This window comes from Dermacentor variabilis, chromosome 10 (assembly GCF_050947875.1).
Source record: "Dermacentor variabilis isolate Ectoservices chromosome 10, ASM5094787v1, whole genome shotgun sequence".
NCBI classification, from domain to species: Eukaryota; Metazoa; Arthropoda; class Arachnida; order Ixodida; family Ixodidae; genus Dermacentor; species Dermacentor variabilis.
In genome coordinates, this window is record NC_134577.1 from 45,939,491 (window position 1) to 45,963,505 (window position 24,015).

General features: G+C 46.7%; 1 protein-coding gene and 1 pseudogene across 1 annotated transcript; one reads left to right on the forward strand and one right to left on the reverse strand.

The window, feature by feature from the left end:
* Positions 1–555: 555 nt before the first annotated feature.
* LOC142559224 (uromodulin-like) lies at positions 556–13,763 on the forward strand. Its single transcript, XM_075670852.1, has 6 exons — positions 556–620; positions 4,551–4,593; positions 6,368–6,477; positions 8,206–8,226; positions 10,211–10,420; positions 13,585–13,763. The coding sequence occupies exons 1-6, from the start codon at positions 611–613 to the stop codon at positions 13,761–13,763; spliced, it is 573 nt and encodes a 190-aa protein (XP_075526967.1). The 5' UTR covers positions 556–610.
* Positions 13,764–15,193: 1,430 nt separating this feature from the next.
* On the reverse strand, positions 15,194–15,676 carry LOC142560875 (protein GVQW3-like; annotated as a pseudogene).
* Between the last annotated feature and the right edge of the window lie 8,339 nt (positions 15,677–24,015).

The window sequence follows — 24,015 nt, forward strand, 5'->3', positions numbered from 1 at the left end:
ATAATTATTATCACCTCACATCATCATAATGGGGCAACATTACACCTACATTCCAGAAAACGCGACGAGAAGCATGACGTCAACAAGTGGCACATGGCTTGGCAAATTTTGAGAGACATCGTAATGGAGAGCTGCCATAGCGATATATATGCATAGTTGTACCACGAGTACAGATCGGAAACGTGAAATCGTGTGTTGTATGCTTTGCAACAACATAGAAACCCTTTGCATACATGACATATATTTGCATATATATATTTGCTGTGCCCGTTTGCGTGTGCTGGTGAACAAAATCTTATGGGTTCCTCAGCAAGAAAACTTTGCAACTGAAGAAAACTTCGTCCTGGTCCAGGTATCGAATCCCAACATGTTGATCTATATTCATGATTGAAAAGATGCATAAAGCACCGAATTGGGGGGTGGACAACCTTTTTGGGTGCAAGTAAAGGTGAAACACGAATTGAGCACAAGGTGAGGGTTACCCACACGATCTTCTGGGCGCAATAAGCGTAGGAAGAAAGAGGAAGATCGACCCTGCAACGCGGGAAAGAAGAGAAGAAGTAGAAGTGACACTTCAAAGGGCGCCGAGCTGTCTTGAGATCGATCCATCATGGGCTACGGTCTGTACATATAATTTTTGCCATGCATTGTCGCGAGCTGCTTATGCTTCCAGACGATCGATGCCGTTTCTTCGATTCAGCGAGCGCGACTCGCTCGCAAGCTTCGTTATAACGAGCTCATAGGACGGTTAGGAGAGAGGTGTTATAACCAGCTCTTAAAGGGACACTAAAGGCAAATATCAAGTCAAGCTAAGGTGATAGATTAATTAGTGCTCGAGAATCTCTGAGGCCTCAGTATTATCGCGAACAGAGCCTTAATAATCGAGAAATTGAGGTAAATGCAGGGCATGATTAGAGGCTCCCCCGGGACATTCAAGTACTTGCCCGATGACGAAAGCACTCGTCAGGTTAATTCTGTCACTACTACTCAACCACTCGTTGCAAAAAAAAAAAAAAATATCCTTGTATAATAAGACAAAATAAAATGTTACTTGCCTAGTTCTATTTCATTTTTAGAAAAACGAATTATTGAAATTACCTTTCACAACGACGCGGGAGGTCAAAAGGTTTCGCGTTTCAGTAGTTTCGTTATCGCGTAGTGCTTGCGCTCGTTCTGCTGACTCGCAAAACTCGCACAAACTGCAAGTAGCAGAGAATTCAACTTCCATGTGATATCGCGGTATGCCCGAACTGTCTACGCTACTCGAGCAGAAAGCAGCTGCAGTGGCGAATCCACCGCTTTGTCTTGGCTCGCTATCGTCACCTGTCGGGCGCCGTTCTACTCACCGACGGCAGCAAAGGGTATGATGGCGTATGTAACGTCACCACTCCCCTGGTTGGGTGGCGGGAGATTTGAATTTAAAAAAAAAAGAGGTATTCGGAACCTTCAGATGCTATTTTCTCGTAAACCAAGTCTTTTCTTAGCACGAAACAAGCGTTGCGAGGTGTATGGAATGGAATATAAACAATACACGTCGACTTAGTATTTGCCTTTAGTGTCCCTTTAAGTTGCAACGCGCCCTCCAAGTCTCCACAATGTATTTGTCGTGTTAAAAAGAACACAAAATAGAAATGTTACGATGGATTCGCATATTATGGGGGCGCTCATTAGAGATTTCCCCTGACCCCCCTCCTGTGGACTGAGAGCAACGAAACTTGGCACAGTTATTAGTCCTCTATATAAGTGGCCACATATAGAGACACACACTTCTCTCATCTTTTTATGCAACGTTAGTTACGTCGCCTTGCAGAAGTCGACAGATTGCTCCAAAATCCTTGTTGTGACTTCGGAAATCAGAGCCGCCTCATCTCCAAAATTCTTGCCCTTCAAAAATGACTTGTTTAAAAAAGGTGCAAGTCCGATGGCGAGATGCCGGGTGAACAAGAGGGATGGGGAATAATTTCAAACCCGTAACAGCGTGTTTCGATCCTGGAAACGTGTGACATTTAAACTGGAACATTGTCTTGCAGAAGATGGACACCCTTGGTGAGCATGCCACGCCTCTTGGTCTTGATAGGATCCGCCAATTTCCGCAGCAGAGAAGCATAGCGCGAGCCAGTAATCGTGGTACCCTTTGCTACACAATGCTGTTCCCATAAGCCTGTCAGCATAGCCTTGTATGCCGAGAATTGGGCCCATGCCTTCTTCCTTGGATTCGCTGAGCCCGGATGCTGCTATTGCATCGATTGGACTTTAGTTTCCAGATCGTAGGGACGGATCCAGCTTTCATCCCGCGGGACCAGTCTTGTTCAAGATGTCCTGCAGATTTCCACGGCACAAAGTCGAAAGAGCCTGGGAGCATTCCGACTCGTTCCTGCTTCTGGAATTGTGTGAGCAGCCGGGGAACCCAGTGAGCGGATCCCTTACGCATATCAAAATGCTTCGAAGGATTTTCATGCAATTATGTGGACACTCCAGGCGCACTTCCGCCGCCGTCGCCGTGATGATACGTATAAAGCTCAGGAGCGATAACATCGGGGTCGCGCGCCGTGTGCTGTGGGTGCGAGTGAAATAGTGCGAGAGTGAACCGAGGATGATGACTCTATTTCAACGCGCTCAAAAAAGGAAGGCGGGGTGGAAGTGCGCCAGTGCGCCGTCTTCCTTGGCGCGCAAGGCTCGGGAGGGGGGGGGGGAGAGTGTTCCACTCCGGCGGTGGCTGCATATGGCGCGGATGAGCGTAGCCGCGCGTGCCCTATCTTGAAAGCGATCTGCGATGGGTACAGAGTCTAGGTGCGCCGACAACTGATCGCTTCGTGCGCGCTGTTCTCGCCGCTTAGTTTCGCTTTGAAGCGAGAGGCAGCCGGAAGGTCAATTCGTTCGACGCTGATGCATCTCTTCCCCACGCCAGCGTTCGGGCAGCGAGTGTCCGCGGTCATCGAGTTACGTGTGTTTAAGTTTGCCTGTGCGCACGTGACATTATGATTGGTAATTTAGTTAGTAAGCGAATGTTTACAAGTTTATACAGCCGACAGAACTGCTATCCTTATTTCCTATATATAGCTGCCCAATAATTTGCTACCGCGATCGATGCTTCGCCTTTCGGGCGAAATTGCAACTTTTTTTTTCCACGGACTCCGCACTAGCCTTGACATATGGCTAGGTTACGAATGGTTACGTGGCAATTTTCCAAAATGGCGGCCTGTTCTTGCGGCAGGCATGGTGCGTTGATCGATAGCGGAGTGCGGTCGCCCCGCGATCAGAGCCGTTTCCCCCAAAGTACAATTACATTTGAATTAACGATGCCAGTTGTTCACAGTATCATATGATGGGGAATGCTCCTCGCATACCTACTTCACCTCCTCGAACGCCTCCCTTAATGTACGGAAAGGGACTTCATGACCGCTCTGTATCCCACTAGGTCCACTATCCCACCTCGCACTACTTCAGCAACCGTGCAAATCAACACATAACTCAGAGAGATATGTTGTTACGCATGAGCAGTTTCAGCAATAATTAGAAGTGACTCAGGGGAAGTCTTCATTGAACACCCCTTCACTCCTGGAATACCAGAAACGTCAGTCTTAACGTGAACGGAAGCAGAACAAGTCACAAAAGACGCGAGAACGAAAGGTCAGCAGCTTGAAGTTTGTCGCGCTAGCTGAGGTCATGCGATATGGATAGCGTCGACTCATGATTTATGGTTTATAGTTAAACAAGGAATGCATCGCATTTCAATGAAGCCAGATACTCAGCCTGGTGTGCTCGATAAGTTTCTCCGAACAAAAACGGCCCAAACGTAGCGGAAGTACACTGAAGTCAGTGACGTTATACGTACGTGCCAGTGCTGCGATTCGGGCGCGAAATTGAAAAAAAAAACTTTGTTGCCCTCATTTTGTCTGCTATAAGACATTCTTTTTTTCCTTTGAGTAAATGCAAACCGTGTCGTGAAAAGGCTTCACCAGACTAAAAGTAAAACTCAGTGCTGCTGCTTCTGTCAAGGACTCTCGGACGAGCTTTTTCTTGGCGAGTACTGGATTTCTCAGTGCTTCATATCCCTCTTCGTAGTAGCAAGATATTAGAAAAGTAGTGTGCCCCGTGGCACCTCAACGTTCAGCAAACAGAAGAAAATTTCTACGCGCTATTGGGGTGTGGTAAAACGCGACGAATTAGGGTAAAAGCCAGTCAAAACAAGACCGTTGAGTCCAGTTGAATTTTTCAATGGGACCCAATTGGTTCCAATTGGACATCACTGGAGGCCCAAGTTACAAATGCGAATCATGAGAAGTCCAGTCGATTTCAAATGGACTGCACTGGAACTTGGTGTGCCAGTTGGTTCCAAACGGTTCGACTCAATTGGAAGTCACTAGATGAGTAATCTCGTGAAACAATAAAATAGGTGACAGTAATAACAGCATAATTATGTGAGTTAATTTTCAAATAAAAGGCCTTTGTATTTTGGCGTCATCAATGGAGAAAAGTATTTAGCTTACTGCAAGCTTAAAAATCGTGGCAGCTTTATGATCGCTATCTAATCACTGAGTTACACGCAGGGGGCTACTCCGGAAGACGCTACACCGGGTACGACAGCTACAAGTAAGAATGAATTCTTGTATATCGAGTTTTATGTCAAGTTTCATCGATTTTATCGTTCGCATGTATATCCGCGTTCACATGAGCGCGACAGTGGCGCATCGCATCGCATTTCTAGCGCTTCGATCGTGTATAGGGCGATTCGCATTAGCCGCGCTTATACATCAATGCGAAAGTATGGCGTGTCGCATTCTCTATGCAGCGCATCGATGCAAATATACTAGGCGACCGCGTTCGCATGTGGCGCATGCACCTTCGTCCGAAACAAGCTGGGACGTCTTTCCGGCAATTCGCTTTCCGCCGGTGAGGAGAGGGAAGCGCGCGGCGGCAGCCGTCCCTCTCCCTCAATGCGACACGCCAGCGCTTACGTGCGCCGCGCGAGACGTATCGAAGCCTACACCCTTTCCTCTCGCATCGATGCGATTAAGGCCAGATATCTTGAAAGTGGTGATCGCTTTAGCATTTGTGTTACGCAAACGTGATTTCACCATTGCTCGGCTTCAAATTCGCAATTGGAAAACGAGCATACGGCGAACAGGCAAAGCAAATAATTCTCAGGAACGCTGCTCAGAAAAATTAATGCCACAAAAAGACATCAAAATGTACATCAACACTAATAATAAAGAACTGCACAAAATATTTAGAAGTAAACGAAAAAAAGGAAACGCTGCGGCGAAAACAAAAACATCATTAGTAAATCAGTAAAAACAGAACAAACCAATCGATGCCAATTTATACGTTTCTTTGATTATTCAAAGTTATGCAGAAGAAAAAAGCATCTTTAACTTTTTTTTAAACGTCGATACTTTCTACAGCTATTTCCACAATCGATTGGTACTTACTACACAGGGTTGCGATTTGGTGATGTAAACATTGTTTTCCATAACTGGTTCTAGGTCTAGTGGTGGACACTGCGACAACACGTAAATCACATGTTATACCCCTTGACAGATAAGTATTACTGAAAGTATCGAAACCCTGCTTGATTTTATAGAAAATGTAAACTGCAAAACTCAAGTTATAGGAATGAAAAAGCTTCCGAGCATGAGAAGTCTCGAAAACATCTGCTTCGACTGCTGGGCCTGCACACAATGCTCGTAGGGCTCTTTTGTGAAGTGAAAACGATTTAAAGGAATCGGTTTTATTGCACGTACCCCATACTAGGTTGCAGTATACACGATAGGAATGAACGAGAGCAAAACATAATTGTTTCTTAACTTGTTGTGGAAGCAGATGCCTGATACGATGAATTACACAAATAGACCTGGCCATTTTCATTCTAATGTAATCCACATGATCTGTCCACCCTAGGTCGCTGCGGAAGCATACACCCAGAAACCGCGGCAACTATGCACTTGTTCAATAAACGAGTTATTCAATTGAAATTTGATATGATGACTTAATGATTTGTTGTTTTTTTTTTGTGAAAGAGCATAAACTTCTTTTTTGACGTTGAATTGAAGCTGGTTGACAGAGAGCCAAATGAATAGCTGGTTCAGCCAGGAATTACACTGCTGCTCCAGTACTTTAAGATTAGAACCAGAAAAAGATACACTTGTATCATCAGCATACAGCACAATGTTAGTATTTAATGTAATGATGACAATGGTCATTGATATATACAGTAAAGGAAAGAGATCCCAGAATTGAACCTTGCGAGACACCAAAATTAACCATGCCAAAATTAGATTTCACACCATGCATCTGTGTATACCATCACCGCGATGTGCAGCGCCTCCTAATATTTTCCATTTCCATCGTCCCCGTGGTCCTGCAGCCCCAGGAAGAAAGGCCGCAAGGAGATCGGGGCCTTCATCGCGGTCTTCCTGATGTGCGCGACATTTTGTGGATTGCTGATAGCCTTGCTCATGTTCCTTTTCCACAACAGTGAGTACATGTATCATCCACAAGGCCTTCAGAGCGCGTTGCGAGATGGACCAACGGGCTGTGTATCTGCACTCTAAACAGCGAACCTGCATGTTCTGAATATTCTTCGAGAGGCTTACATTAATCCGAGTAGCATTCGCGCGAGCGAAACATGCGGGTGTGCAGCTGTCGCATTAGGCGTCATGTTATGCATCGCATAAAATATGACAGTCTCACACTTCTTTCTTTCTTGCACGCTCTTTTGTATGCCGCACATCCTTAAAAAAACATATTGGCCGTATATTATAATCCTGTGTGAATATATGCGGATCCAGCAAGAAAGCCGTAGTTACCATATATCATACAGGGTATGTGTCATGTGCTCCCCACATTCAGTATATAAACATGTCGGCATCCCATATAAAAATTTGCATGTAATATCCAGTGTAAATATTGGATATTGCATATGAGGAATATACCGGGTGTTCCGGCGAACACGTTCAACATTTTTTTTTTCAAAGTTGCTTGTGGCAGACAGCACAATTCTAGTAAATGAACTGGTCTATTCGAAGAGGTCGACAATACTTGAACAAAATATTGAAATGCACAGTCTACTAATTAGCAAAAACTCACTAATTAAGTTATCACCCAATTACTTTATGCCGCATATTGCAATCTACGAATTCTAGCCCGGGAGTTCGCAAGCTCACCAAGTTATTAACCCGATCACGCTTAAAGATTCCGAAGCAATTAAGCGAGATGTTTGTTTCTATTTGTTCGCCGTATCGTTGAGGCGTGCTTGTGCGCACACGGCTCCATAGCAGTCTCCAAAACTTAATGATCAAAAGTTCCAGGACGCGATGAGTTCGGAACGTGAGCGTTACAGCCACATTGCAGAGGCCAGATGGGGTTATACGACATTTTCGTTCGCCCCCTCAGCACGGCTCCTATAGCGGCTGAAATGTGACGGCGTTCCATGCGGACAGCGATCCCCCAACGCTTCATCGCTCGTCTATTCAAGAGGATAACCTCTAACAACGTTTTTGAGAACGCATTCGACCTGTCGAAGTGCTTCGAACCATCGTTACAGTGCACATCGTTCCAGAGAGTAACGACGTAAAAACAGGACGTACAAAGGAACAAGCGACGAGGACGAGATGGAAAACTACTACAAGCTATAGTCCAACCTATACCACGCTTCCAAGTCATCCGTATAGCCGCGGTAGTGTTTCCAGTCTCGTCAAGTTCGCAACAATCTGGTTCACGCGCGGGGGAGAATGAGGCGACAAAGCGTCGGACAAAAGCGCGAGCTCCGAGCGCAGCAGAGTAAACGTATACACTCTTAAGCAAAATTACACCCCTTTGCCACACAACGATAATATTCATCTTTCTTGCCCGCATTTCCTTTCCCTAACGCGCCGAGCCCGGTACTTCCCAGCAACGAAAGCATGCGAGTTATCAGCATGACATAGCATTCCCGACAGGAAAGTAGCGGGCGCGGCGTTTTCAAGAAAGGCAACGCAAGCAAGGCAGATGACGATTATCGTTGTGTGGCAGAGATACACCCCAAAGGCTGTAACTTTGCCTAAGAGTGTATACTCCCCGGGAGTACAAAAGGGGAACGGTTGGAGCTCCCGAATGACGGAGCTGTTCAGCATGTCCAGCAAGGCTACAATAATGACCTGCAAATTAATATTTTTTATTCATCATGCTCGATTCTCTCTTCTTTCTTCTTTCTTTTTTTTTCAGTGGTCAGAGAAGAGCACATACGTAAGTATGCACACTCCAGCGCGGTACGGAACTGAGCACATTTGAGTTACACGCGAGACTTTACCTAGCGACTACAGCGCTGCATAAACTGCTATATCTCCCTGGGAACAATTGCTCACTGCGACTCCTACACTAGCCACCTCCTCCTATAGAAGTGGCTAATGACCAGAGCCGCATTTGAAGCGTGCGCGCGTAGTATATACCGTGTGTCCTGGCTAAGGTTAGCCAGGCTGTTCAACGAAAAAAAAAAGTACGCGATATATATGCAAATATATATTTCGTTGAAGAGCTTGGATAACGTTAGCTGGGAAACCCTATATGTATACGCCACCTACATACCGCTAGCAGTCGAGGTATGTTGTTGGATTGACCACCCTTCAGCGGCTGCGGCCATGTGAAGGATGCAAAAAAGGGTAACGCGTGCAGACACGGACGCGAGAGAAGTGGACACGCCTTGCCTTCTTTTTTTTTTTTTTTTTTTGCATTATGAATCCTTACCAACTCAGCTTTCTGCCGTGAAGGTCTAGCCGGTTGTAGTCGCGATATTTTCGCGAATCTTACTCATTGCATAAGGCGGAAGAAGGGAAGGAATGGCGTCCGTCTGGCAAATGCGCATGTTTTCTTCTTTCTTCTTTTTTTTTTTTTTACTCAATTGTGTACTTTCTTGCGTGTTTCCGTAAACGCTCGGTTGTGGTCGGCGCAGACGTCCTCATTTACCATGTCCTTCGTGTTACGCGTGCGTTCCAGAACGAATAACTCTAAACAGCGTCGTGCCGTTCACACCCAAGCATGCACAGGGAAAGGTCTCCCGTTGAGGAATGGGGAGCGCCATTATTAAGCAGGTTATTATCAACGCACGCCACGCTCCGCGCCGGAGGTTTGCCGAAGCTTTTTTTGGCGAAGCTAACAGCGACGCTTTTGAGGAGCTGCAGGATTAGCTCCACGGTATAGTTCTCGTTTGCCACGCGACATAGAGCAGGACCCGCCACGTGGTAAACACGACGCTGTGTGCAGATACTGAATCTGTAGTAAAGCTCCCGGATATACTTGCTACTGCATTTCTTATGTTTACCGGCGTAATCGTGACTTATCGTACACGGACATATCTTATGACTTATCGTACACGTACACGAACATCAATGCAGTTAGCATTCTTTGGGGACTTCACCCGGTTTGCAGTATGTATCTAAACTCTTTCCCATAGCAACCCACGTTGTCTGCTAGCTTGGGCAACTATAGTGTGTGCTAGCAGTTGTCTTGCCAAGCAGGCAGCATGGGTCTCTGGGTGTCTGCCACTGGCTACGTGCCCTAGCAGACATTATTTCAGATGTGACATTGGCATGGGCTCATTCTTGGTCAATCCTCTAGAATGGATGTGCCGGGGTGACACAAAGGGGCGTGTATACTTTAAATATATTAAAAGCATTAGCGCCCCATCAGCAACAGACAACCCCCCGTCGATGGCGGCCGCTTAATAGATAGCCACTGCAACGAACTTGAAGCCGTGATAAAGGGCAAAGTGGAGGTTTGCCGCGGAGTTTCAGCTGGGGTGCAGCGATCACAATATGTATACTGTGCCTTGGTATCATTCGGCATTGTGAATGGCAGCGACATTTCCACTTTGTGTGCCTGCTGGCTCTGCGCCCATAAGGTTTCGTGACTCGCGGATGGAATGCGGATATAGCACGAGAATGCAATAGCCATAATAAACATAACATAAAGAACATATCCCCACCATCGTAAATTACGCACCCATTATACGAAATCTCGCCAATCGCATTAACGTCGCAAATCATCTCCTGTATGGATGGATGCGCAGACAACTTTTTTTTCTTTTTTGTTCCTTCTTGCCTCTGTGCCCGCCTTTCAGTGACATATATGAATCCCTAGCCACTTGGTTTTCAGTCGTTCTAGGTTTCTTCCCATAGAAAGCTATTCGATGCATAAAAGAGTATAGCAAAAATGGACGTTACAACGCGCGCAGAGAACATGCGCTGCGCGAAGCCCATCATGGTGAAGCTGTCGACGGGCATCCGGTGGACAAAGACCATGATGGTCTCCAACGACAACGGCAGCTGCGACAACGAGCTGCAGCAGGCGTGGTACCGCTTCGAGACGCCCTACGGGAACCGAATGCCCGAGACGCCGACATCGCCCGGCATGTGCAACACCATGGTGCCCTTCTGGTTCTACGGTAACGCACGCACGCACGCCCGTTCGCCGATTCTCTCGCTTTCCCGTTCGTTATATTGAGCGAGGACTCGCTATAACGAAATAACTATTATAACCAAGTCGTAAACGAATGTGGCAGTGGGCAAATAGCGCGGACGCGCTCGTGAACCGTATACGAACTCGACATGGTGTCGAACCGAAAAATTTTCGGATTCGTCTCGGGTCCAGGCTTCCGCATATTTTTCGGTTCGGTTCAGGTTTCGTTCTGGAGCAAAAACGCAATAATTTGCGCCAGTTTGAACCAGTTTAATGGTTCCAAGTCACTCGTAATTCAAAAGAATTAAAAGCACAAAACGTTTTCGCGCATCAATCACAAATATACTTGAGCGAAAGATAGTTTATTTCTACAATGACGTGACCCGGACAGAAGGATGAGGCCTGTCTGACAAGTTCATTCAGTGAGTAAGCAAACAAATTATTAGGCATGGTGTCACGCGCGCACAGGCAAACATGAGAAGACCTCACTCGGTGACAGTGAACCCTCGCTGTCACAGCGCTGGCGTGACGTGAAGAGCGCCGGCAGCGTGGAGCGAATACTTATGCAGCGTGTCGCTCTCACTCGTTTCCAAAAGTTTAGACTACGCGACATTCAGTACATGCAGCAGCCAGCCATCGCGACTCGCCCAGACTTTGCACCCACCGGAGGCTACCTCCGATATAGGGCGTGAGCGGCGTACGGGCTCAGCCGCGCGGACAGCTACGCACTGCCCCACGGCTGCGCTGTACTCGCGGACAGCTTTCCGCGGCAATGAAGGGAAAAGCTATGGGGGCGGAGCTTGAGCACATGTGTTACCGCGACAAGTAGTCCGGCAGTGTTTGGCGGCGCTTTTGGTTTTTCGGAACAGACGCTGGAATGCATGCAGCTCTCACGTGCGACGATTTCGCGTTTTCCTATAAGCGGAAGGGAGCGGCCGTAAAAAAAAATTCAGGGGGCTCTTAGTTATCCCTATGTGGAGGAATGCGAAAGCATTGCGACCACCGCGCGGTGCTTAAATGCCGCAAACGCAAGGTCGTGCATTCGATTCACACCAAAGGTCGAGGGCTCGACTCCCAACAAAGGTCGTGGGCTCGAGTGCCTTAACTCTACCTTAATTCACTGTCTTAACTTCGCCCTAAGTAGCACCAAAGATCGTGGGCTCGTGTGCCTTAATTAACTATAAATTAACGGTGCCTTAATTAACTTTGCCCTAACAATAAAGGTAATGGGTTCGACATCTCACTAAAGATTATGGGATATCAAGTGCCTTAATTAACTATATCTTGATTAACTGCGCCTTAATTAACTATGCCTTAACGCCAAAGATTGTGGGTTCGACTCCCACCAATTAACGCAGGTTAGATTCCCGCCAAAGGTCAGGGTTCTATTATTTTTGGACCATCGGTGGTCACCCCAACGCAGACAACTATGCTAAATTTTACGTCTCATGAGCTATAAATGCTCTCACATTATTATAAGACGCCAACAAACACTGACATCAAGGACAAAATAGTAGAAAATACTTGTGCTTCATAAATGAAATAAAGAAACGATAAATAGTTTTAGCCAACGCCACCACACACAGACCTTGGCGGCGGATGTGGAACATCCTTTCCGCCGCAGGCGCCACGAGAACGTGATCTTTTTTGGGTGAAGGCAACCGGTCAATAATTCTTAGCCAGCGCCGCCACTCACAGATCTTGGTGGCGGATGGGGCAAATCCTTTCTGCCGCAGGCGTCACGAGAACGTGATCTTTTTTGGGTAAAGGCAACCGGTCAATAAGTGTTAGCCAGCGCCACCACTCACAGACCTTGGCGGCGGATGTGGAACATCCTTTTTGCCGCAGGCGCCCCAAGAACGTGTTCTTTTTGGGTAAAGGCAACCGGTCAATACCAGTGTCAGTGCTTGTTGTCTTCTTCCGATATGACTAATAAAAATTGGGCCCCTCGGTTAACCCCCTTTCTTCTCGTTCTCGCATTATTATGTCACCTTTAACACTGAGTGGTGTGTTTATCTCATTTAGCTGTTGCAAATAGAATGCTTATGCTTTCTTTTCATTAGCTTAAACTAACGTGGATGAAAGTGCGGGACTTTCTTTATTTTAAAGCGCTCTCGCTTGTGTGCATTTTGCCGCCGTAGCTTTCCCTTATGCCACAGAAAGCTTTCCATGAGTATAGCAGAGGAGACGCGCGCTCAGCTCAGTAATCTGCAATGTTAAGACATTTAATCGTTATACTAGTATAAATGTAGATGATTGGTAACATTATAAGCGATAAGAAATAATGGGAAATAAAATGATCAGAGAGAAAACCGTTCTAGCCAGGCTGCCTTGAAAGCTTACTTTTCCGCACTACGGCTATGTGTGCAGAGAAGCCTGCTGTGGGGCTACTGAGTATAAGAATGAGAATAACTGATTGGTATATTCGATAATAGCATTATAATAAAAAAACATGATTGGTGGCGTTAAAAAAACTCGTGATATCTCCGTCACCAGAAAAAAAAATATAAATAAAGGAAAATACGACTGTGGTGAAAGCAGTTGTGACGGCGTTCCGGCTCAGTTGACACGATCGCTTAGAAGAGGTCATACAGCTTCCTCGCAACTCATCTCCACACAGTTCGGCACACGGATTTCATTGCTTTGCCGCCGAAAAAGTGATGGGTAGACATACATAAGCGGGGAAAATCAAATAAGCAAAAGCGAAGTAACAGTCGAGCCAAAGCATGCTTACACATTGGTAGACAATTCTCAAAATTTATGTATCATTTCTTTTCTAACAAATTAATTCGCCATATCTATATTTTCAAAGCTACCTTTAGATCTGTCAGTTCCCGCAGACAGTATCAGTGCTTTACAATCCGTGTTTTGTCTCGCACCGAAAAAAGAAAGAAAGAAAGAAAGAAAGAAAGAAAGAAAAGCCAGCACTCGTTTTCATATCAGGGTGGACCGCTTAATGTTGGCAGGTGACGCGTGTCCAGCCAACGTCAACGTGCCGTACGCGCCAGAAGAATGCAAAGCCTTACTTACTTACTCAAGTTAACTCAAGTTACTCAAAGTCTGTTTGCGCAGTTATAAAACTGTTTGCCAATATGCACCAACTCGCACGCCAAGAAGTTCTTCTAAAGCTACAAAGCCTCGCACGTGCAGGGCGACATCCCTCCTACCCGAGCTTGCCGATGCCCGCGGTGGCTTGCGGCGCTGACGAGACCAACGCGTGCAGCTACCACGCCAACATCCGGGTACAGCACTGCGGCACCTACATGGCCTACTACCTGCAGCCGCTGCCCAGGTGCTTCATGGCCTACTGCATCGGTGAGCTGACCTGAGTGCCCGATGCGCTATGCCGGCTGTTTAATAGCCGACTTGTTCCCTAAACAGTGGCCCTTGCCCGCTAATAGGGGATTGGTCAAAAAAAGGGGCGAATATGAAACTTAAATGAAAAAGCGAGGCAAGGTGATAATTCCACAAATATTGGAGTAGGCGTATCATTTAAAATTAAAATGATTTCTAATACGATCGGCAATTTTGTGAGTAACCTCGTTATGAAATCAGGGGAATGAGCTTACTTGCTTTGTATCACAGAGGTATATTCGCAAAGGGCCATGCAGACGTTCCTGTGGCTAAAGCCCATGCAAGGGCGCCGAAGGATAGAACATTGTTTTCTTTGTTTGTTTGTTGCTGTTGCGCATAGCTCTGGCTTTTGCTTTTGACTGTGTCCGATACTTCTTGTAAAGCATAGTGAAATCATTGGACCAGGAAGACCTGAAAAAAAATTGAGACCGTCGCGTTACGAACCGCACGGATAGAGCCGAGTTCACAACTTTAAAGCAAGACCATCCGGCTCGGTTACAGTGCGGATGGCTAAATCTACAACAAGCGAGCGACTTCTAAATGACTGAAGTGCTATATTGCAGTTATCTATCTTCCAAATTTTCTTGTACTGTTTGACACTCACATTTTTTTAAGGAAGTTTACACTTTTACGCATAGTTTGTTTCATTTGCTACAAATCGATGACTATCTCCCCCGTTTTGGTCATTGCGAGCACGAAAGAAGGAACTGGTTAAATTCGCAAAATTGCAGTAATATAGTAAGTGCTTGTACATAAGTGGTATACGAGGTCTGTTAGAAAAGTATCCGACCTGTGGCCGAAGAAAATGAACTGGCATAACTGGAGCGTTGGAAACCTAATCACCCTCAAAGTAATCTCCTTGGGACTCGACACACTTCTCCCAGCGGTGCTGCCATTTTTGGAAGCACTCCGAGAAGGCCTCTTTCGGAATGGAGTTTAACTCAGCTGTCGTTGCGGCTATAATGTCCTCGCTTGTTTGAAATCGCGCTCCTTTCAATGGCCTCTTGATTTTGGGAAACAGCCAGAAGTCGCAGGGGGCCATATCAGAAGAGTAAGGAACCTGTTGAACTACAGGAGTCTGGTTTTTCGCCAAATAAGTCTGAATCAAGTGCGAGGAATGAGCAGGATTGTGCAGGAGCATTGTCGTGATGGATGCGCCAATTTCCTGTTGACCACAACTCCGGTCTCTGGCGCCGCACAGCATCACTTAGGCGACGGAAAACATCCCTGTAGTACACTTTGGTGATTGTTTGACCCTGTTGTGCGCACTCGTTGTGCACCACACCGCGAGAGTCAGCATCACTCTGACGTTGCTGCGCACTTGGCGGGCCTTCTTTGGTCTTGGTGACGTGGAATGCTTCCACTGTGACGACTGGGATTTGGTTTCCGGGTCGTATCCGCACACTCAAGACTCGTCACCAGTGATTATGGTGTTCAAGAAGTCGGGGTCACTGTTTGTGGAATTCAGCATGTCCTGTGCGACTTCAACACGAAGTTGCTTTTGCTCCACCGTGAGCAGCTTCGGCACGAATTTCGCCGCAACTCTCTTCATGGCCAAATCATCGGTCATAATGGAATGCGCAGAAAAAATGCTGATGCCCACCTCTTCCGCAATTTCTCGGCTAGTCACACGACGGTCCCGCATCACCCTAGCGTTCACTTCGGCAATGACCTGGTCATTTCGGCATGTTTATGGCCGAGCGGAGCGTGGCTCGCTCTCCACCGATGTGCGGCCTTCTTTAAACCGGTTGTACAACTCCTTAATATGTGTGCTGCTCATACCATCGTCACCGAAAGCCGTCTGAATCTTCCTAATGGTTTCCACTTGGCTGTCGCCCACTTTCTGGCAAAATTTGATGCAGTAGCGCTGCTCCAGTCGCTCCGCCATATTCCTTGCAATAAAAAAACCGACGAGAGCACTGCGCACTACCTCACTCAAACGCTGTATCTCAGCGACTGACGCTATCGGCAGGCGGGAAAAAATTCGCGCATGCGCACGAAGGTTCAAGGTCGGCTGATGCAAGCGCGCTTGTTTCATATCCGTCAGGTGTTCGCAAAAAAAAAAAAAGATGAGGTCGGATACTTTTTAGCAGACCTCGTATTAACGCTAACGACCACCAAAGAAACGATGCAGGGAACGTTAGGTCGATAACGTACAGGGATACAAGTACAGCAACATGAGCTTAGTGTTCCAATGGCGAGTATGTATGTATGTATGTATGTATGTATGTATGTATGTATGTATGTATGTATGTATGTATGTATGCATGCATGCATGCATGCATGTATGTATGTATGTATGTATGTATGTATGTATGTATGTATGCATGCATGCATGCATGCATGCATGTATGTATGTATGTATGTATGTATGTATGCATGCATGCATGCATGCGTGTATGTATGTATGTATGCATGCATGTATGTATGTATGTATGTATGTATGTATGTATGTATGTATGTATGTATGTATGCATGCATGCATGTATGTATGTATGTATGTATGTATGTATGTATGTATGTATGTATGTATGTATGCATGCATGTATGTATGTATGTATGTATGTATGTATGTATGTATGTATGTATGTATGTATGTATGTATGTATGTATGTATGCTTTATTTCCACAAAAACTAAACACAGCTTTGCGGGGGTAAAGTGGAGAAAAAAGCTGCTCGTAGCAGCTTGACCAGCCCCAATACCCTTAACACAAGAAAAGAAGGGAGCAGCAGAGCGGAAATACAGTTTTCCCAAGTACTTACACATTAAAGCAATACAACATATCATGCATACTCATCGCAAATCAGGCGAGGAAGAAAATACAACAAAAGCAAGATGTGAGTAAGCAAGCAAAAACACAAAATCTCACTGCACTTCAAAAGCATATATGCATTGTACAACTCACATATGAGAGAAAAAATCAAGAATATCAGGAGGAGAACAAGTTGCAATATCAATTTTATTAACAATGAGATCGTTTAATAACCGAGGTAGCCTAGAGCACAACATTTGTGATCCATAGTTCGTGCGCGATTTTGGTACGTGCCAGTACTCTGGCTTTCTTGTGCTGTATGGAGTTTCGTGTAGTTCTAAGTTAGCCATAGAAGTAATGCAGTTTATGTTCTTTTTCTGTTCGTTTTTATACGCAAGCACTAAACGATACCTTAAAAGGGCCTGTACTTTCGGTGTGTTAAGTTTATGAAATAAATAAGCTGAAGGGAAATCATATGGTTTATTACAAATAGCGCGAAGAGCCTTCTTTTGCAGTATGTACAGCCTGTTAATATTTTTGTCAGAAGTGGTAGCCCAGACAGAACAACAATAATTTAAATGGCTGAGAAAAAGCGAATTATATAACAAGCACTTAATAGAGCGAGGAAGATAGTTCAAGGAATGAAAAATTCCAGTGATTTGTGAAAGGTTGCTAGCAAGAAAATCTACATGGCTCTGCCACGTCATAGTATGATAAAAAAATACACCTAGCGATTTTACCGAGTGTACAAGCTCAATTTTAGAATTGTTCATTAGCAAATCTTACTCTAGAGTAATTTGCGTGTTCTTAGCGCGAAATAACACCGCCTTAGTTTTTTGCGAATAAATAGTCAGACCGTTGTCAAATGACCATGTGTATAGCATATTCAAAACTGCATTAGCTCTTATAATCAATTCGGCAGGGCCGTTAAATGAAAAGAATAACGTAGTGTCATCAGCATAGATTACATAACGCGTATCAACATCAATGTTTACTAAATCGTTAAAAAACTTATCGTTATAGCTTATTGTTCTAATTTAGCTATCAAATGAACGAGTGTGATTCGATCAGCGGGTCACGTAATCTTCAGAAGAGCTGACCGGTGCTCTAGTCGATTAACGAAATAAGGACTTCGGAAACAATTTGAGGTGTCAACGGTGGCATGGATATTGACAATATGGTGAAACTGGGGAACTTCGCGGATACATAGCAAAATAAATCCGAGGACACTTAAGAACTTCTTACGAGTTGTGAATGTGAAAGCTCAATGTCCAATTGAACGCCGCTGAGCGGTCCTTCGAGTTTTGCACCGCGAGTAATACATCATAGCGGCACGTGCTCCTTGAGCAAGCAAGCAGCAGCAGGACAGCTAAACCCAATAGTTTATATATATATATGGCCTGCGCAGCGGCTTCCGAAAGCTAGACGGCGGCACCCGCACGCGCGCGCGCGCGCTCCGTCGAGGCGCGCTGGTGACGTGGCGCCGCGGCGATGCCCTCTCCCCTCACGCAATACCTGGCGCGCTAGCGAAGCCGCAGATGTTCCGTTTCACCAGCTCTGCTCCGTCGAGGCTCTATCGTGACGTGGCATCGCGATGCCCTCTCCCCTCACGCAATACCTGGCGCGCTAGCGAAGCAGCAGCTGTTCCGTTTCACCAGCTCTGCTCCGTCGAGGCTATATCGTGACGTGGCGTCGCGGCGATGCCCTCTCCCTTCACGCAATACCTGGCGCGCTAGCGAAGCAGCAGCTGTTCCGTTTCACCAGCTCTGCTCCGTCGAGGCTATATCGTGACGTGGCGTCGCGGCGATGCCCTCTCCCCTCACGCAATACCTGGCGCGCTAGCGAAGCCGCAGGTGTTCCGTTTCACCAGCTCTGCTCCGTCGAGGCTATATCGTGACGTGGCGTCGCGGCGATGCCCTCTCCCTTCACGCAATACCTGGCGCGCTAGCGAAGCCGCAGGTGTTCCGTTTCGCCAGCTCTGCTCCGTCGAGGCTCTATCGTGACGTGGCGTCGCGGCGATGCCCTCTCCCCTCACGCAATACCTGGCACGCTAGCGAAGCCGCAGGTGTTCCGTTTCGCGAGCTCTGCTCCGTCGAGGCTCTATCGTGACGTGGCGTCGCGGCGATGCCCTCTCCCCTCACGCAATACCTGGCACGCTAGCGAAGCAGCAGGTGTTCCGTTTCGCCAGCTCTGCTCCGTCGAGGCTCTATCGTGACGTGGCGTCGCGGCGATGCCCTCTCCCCTCACGCAATACCTGGCACGCTAGCGAAGCAGCAGGTGTTCCGTTTCGCCAGCTCTGCTCCAGCGAGGCTCTATCGTGACGTGGCGTCGCGGCGATGCCCTCTCCCATCACGCAATACCTGACGCGCTAGCGAAGCAGCAGGTGTTCCGTTTCGCCCGCTCTGCTCCGTCGAGGCGCGCTCGTGACGCGGCGTCGCAGCCAATAGGAATTTAGGTGCCGTTTCGCGCCTACAGACAACGGCTTTTTCACTCAATAGGTCATTTGATGCTTTCGAATCAATAATTTCCACCCTTAAAGTGACTAAGGGTGTAACTTGGTCAGTGACTCAGATCATTACACACAAAAAGGGTGTAAGGCTGTGGGCTATAGACACATTTATAACGTTAATCACTTTTAAGGCCCAAATGATTTTACAGTGGAAGCGCTTAGTTCGGGGCATGCCGAACAGGGGGCAGTAAATCGCAATGAATCTCAAAGAAAGGTCTTAGTTCCGCAGTGGACTTAAATGTAGGCTGATTATGATGACGGTTATTGTCAGCAGGTGTTTTATGTGACGACGGTCATGACGCATTGCGCAGGGGAGCACGGCGCGCGCAAGAAACACATGAACAGCACCGGCTACTTGATGCACTGGAACCTTACGACCGAGATAAGCACGGGCGACGACAGGTGACCGGGCGGCACCTGCGCTACCGACGTCACCCAGACTGGGCATGCGCAGTTGGCTGATTTTAATAATACGGGCCCCACCAAAATTCAGCCTCTCGGGTATACTGTCTACCTCCTACGTGGCAGGAACTTCCGCGAATTCAGGTGCTCGAAATGCGACGTCGTTCGAGCGACCTTTACGCGGCAAAATAAATAGGACCCTAGCTGGTCGCACATGTGTCACTGACGCTAGCTGTAAATGAATTTTGATATTCTATAGACATTGATAGAATTCTATAGAATTTTATATTCTATAGAAATTCCATTGAATTTTTTATACGTTTCGTGCATAGAAGTTAAAAACGGTATATGGCCCCACGCAGTTCTTCGGCCACTGCTTGTACGCTCTACACTAAGAGAGACGCTTCAACTCTCTCTCAATGAATAATGGTCTGCATTTACAACCGTGATCTCCGAGATCGAGTGCCACACTGGCTCGTCGTTAAATCTCGGAGACCACGATTTTGCCCATTCTGCTAGAAAGGGATAACGTTCACTGCAGTTATAAGAGCGAATCGCGTTCCATCGGAGAGCAGTACTTCAGCAAGTGGAACAAAGGCACTGGAGACGTTAACTACAGCGAAATATATGGGACACGCGAGTGCCTGCAAAGAGAGTGGCAGCACTCCCTTTATTTTTATCGTGTACATCAAACAAGTCGTTTATAAGTCTGTCGACCAGAGCCAGACTGAAGTAAGCGGATTTTTAAACGATGTTTATTGTCAAAGGAAGGCCTATACGTTTTACATAGAGAGAAAAGTACAAGCCTATAGGAAGGCAAAGGCTTTTGCAGAAAGCCAGCGATTTGTCGATGTATCTATATTACACGGGCATACAGCCGGGAAGCCAAGCGCGTGTGGTTAAATCATCTGAAATCTTTCCTATTGACATGACAAGACTGAAAACGATTGGTCGATTCGATTTGTCTATTCTATTCGCCTTGTATTTAGTGAGTTTTCTCACGGCAGTTCACTGGTCAAATATATACACCAGTGCTCTCTTTTATACCAGTGCTCTTTTTTATACACACCAGTTTTCTTTTTTGCGTGTAGACAATGTCGGGGCTGTACTCCTTAATTGTTAGCTTTGACAGAACCGATACGTTCTGTATGACACTGCAAGGTGGCAATAAAGTATTATTATTATTATTATTATTATTATTATTATTATTATTATTATTATTATTATTATTATTATTATTATTAATACAAATGACAACACTAGTTCACCCCGCATGCTTAACGTTTCTTGAATGCCGGTGCAGCAGCTGTTCTACGGCTCCAACCCGGCAAACCAAGTGCGTACCGATGACAAATGTTCCCCGCACGAAAGTTCAGTGGTAGCTGAGTCGCGCTAAACTCAATATAATCCTTCAGTATTTTCGGGATACACACGCAGGCGCCCTAACCTAGCTTCCAAATGCTTGCATGCATTGTACACCAAAAGTGTTTTCCCGCGTTTTATGCTGCAAATCACTTCGCAGGCCGGAGGGATCCTGTAACATGTCTTGCGTAACTCGACCGAAAACAAAACGTCAGCTGCGGCGAGAACCCGCAGTCTTGTTCCGCGCACCAAACCGCGAGCCAAACTGTACGCTCACGAAACGACCTCAGAAAAAGAAAGAGAAAGAAAGAAAGAAATCGGGGAGAATAAGAAAGCGGGAAACACGCTGAAACCGTTCGCGTATGCGAACCAAGCAGCGGACCACGAGCTGAAAAAACTTGGGCACGCTAAGCGTTCACAGCGAGAGGGAAAAAAAAAGAAGAATCGAACGAAGGAGGAAACAAATCACGTGACGCGTGTGGGCGGTACACTAGAAGGCGGCACCTTTCTAGCTGATCTCGGCAATTAACTTCTCGAACAGCCGCCACGAGGTGAAGTATGGGACGCGTAAATTGCCACCCTCGGAGAGGAAACACCGCACCAAGCCTCCCCGCTCTCGCTGTGCGGCGTGCGACCGACCACCTCCCACAGCCACCCCCCCCCCCCCCCCTACTCCCGCGCTCACCGCATCTAGGCGACTTCCCTTGTGCGTAACAAAGAACGAAACGTCAGGAAACGGCTGCCGCTTGTTCGCGTGGGAGCAACCGTCACGTTAAACCGTTTCGCTAGGCGCGCGAAATGGGCTTATTTATGCCCGCCGAGGCAGAACGTGAGCGCGCGACACCTCGCGGCGAGGACGCGAACGCGTGTCAAAAGCGGGCGGCAGGTCGTCAATTTTCGCAGCCTTCAAACTTGGGGACCAGAGACTATAAGCACGGTGCCGAACGCGGAACTCGGAAAACGTTTCGTATGTGTAGAGCGAGTTGCTTATGACAGTTCCGGAGTTCCCGATTTTGCTGCGAACGACTTGTGACAAGAATGAGAAAAGGGAGGAAGAAAAAAAGAAAAGATCAGGTCGCCGCGTTGCGCCTTATTGTAATGCGCAGTGGCGTAGCGACAGGGGGGGCCGGGGGGCCGTGGGCCCCGGGTGCAAGGGGCCAGAGGGGGGGAGGGGGGGGGGGTGTCATATACGTCTGAAGACACCCTGGAAATTGTCGATATCATATCCTCGCCTTCTTCGACTACACCCGGGGGGCGGGGGGTCACGGAAGACCTATGGGCCCCGGGTGCCAGACGACCTAGCTACGCCACTGGTAATGCGATATCGTAGATGCCCTTTATCATCCAATGGCTATCAATGGACATCGACGTGAACTTCGTCCTCTGTGTGTTGTCACCCATAAACTGCTACTGAGGCTTCCAACCGGCTGACCTCCTGATGCTCACAACTACCTCTTAAAGCTTTCTTTGCTTATCGTTTTCTTTTGTCTTATTATTTTATGTATTTCCTTTATTATCAACGAGCAAAACGCCCGATTTAACGCGACTTTATTTCTGTTCTACTGTACTTTGTTGTGTGTTTGTATAAGAACGATGCCTTTTTGTGCATATCTTGTTTCTATTCGACTGTTTCGGACTCTCACCTCTCACTCATCTCACCGCACACATGAAGCGCACCAGACTGCATAGGCTAAACCCCTCATTGCAAATCGCGCCTCCACACAGACTGCACCAACGCGATGGTGTCACATCTGTGCCGGTTGTCGATGGGAGTTGTCTTAATTCACGAGAGCTTATTCAGCACTGATTGGAAAGGTGTTGCATGTGACGTCACGACTGTGGAGAGAATATGCAAGACCACATGTTGTGCCTCTGCTCTAGATTTGATACCCAGGGGCATTGCGTCTCCAATACGTCGCGGCGACCAGACGATCGTCCAAGGTCTGTGCCGACGCTACCAGCACACCATCGGGACCTACCGCGGTTGTTTAGTGGCTTTGGTGTAGCGCTGCTATGCCCGAGTTCGCGGGATCAAATGCCGGCCGCGGCGACCGCATTTCGATGGGGGCGAAATGAAAAAACATCCGTGTACCGTGCGTTGGGTGCACGTAAAGAACCCCAGGTAGCCAAAATTAAACCGGAGTCCCCCACTACGGCGTGCCTCCTAATCAGATCGTGGTTTTGGGACGTAAAACCACAAAATTTAAATTTTAATTTACCGCAAACTTGAAGTAAGCCTATACAGCGTGACTCCTAATCAGATCGTGGTTTTGGCACGTAAAACCACAAAATTTAAATTTTAATTTACCGCAAACTTGCAGTAAGCCTATACAGCGTGACTCCTAATCAGATCGTGGTTTTGGCACGTAAAACCACAGAATTTAAATTTTAATTTAACGCCAACTTGGAGTAAGCCAATACGGCATGCCTCCTAATCAAATCGTGGTTTTGGCACGTAAAACCACAGAATTTAAATTTTAATTTAACGTCAACTTGGAGTAAGCCAATACGGCGTGCCTCCTAATCAGATCGTGGTTTTGGCACGCAAAACCACAGAATTTAAATTTTAATTTAACGCCAACTTGGAGTAAGCCAATACGGCATGCCTCCTAATCAGATCGTGGTTTTGGCACGCAAAACCACAGAATTTAAATTTTAATTTAACGTCAACTTGGAGTAAGCCAATACGGCGTGCCTCCTAATCAGATCGTGGTTTTGGCACGCAAAACCACAGAATTTAAATTTTAATTTAACGCCAACTTGGAGTAAGCCAATACGGCGTGACTCCTAATCAGGTCGTGGTTTTGGCACGCAAAACCACAGAATTTAAATTTTAATTTAACGTCAACTTGGAGTAAGCCAATACGGCGTGCCTCCTAATCAGATCGTGGTTTTGGCACGCAAAACCACAGAATTTAAATTTTAATTTAACGCCAACTTGGAGTAAGCCAATACGGCGTGACTCCTAATCAGGTCGTGGTTTTGGCACGCAAAACCACAGAATTTAAATTTTAATTTAACGTCAACTTGGAGTAAGCCAATACGGCGTGCCTCCTAATCAGATCGTGGTTTGGCACGCAAAACCACAGAATTTAAATTTTAATTTAACGCCAACTTGGAGTAAGCCAATACGGCGTGACTCCTAATCAGGTCGTGGTTTTGGCACGCAAAACCACATAATATAAATTTTAATTTAACGC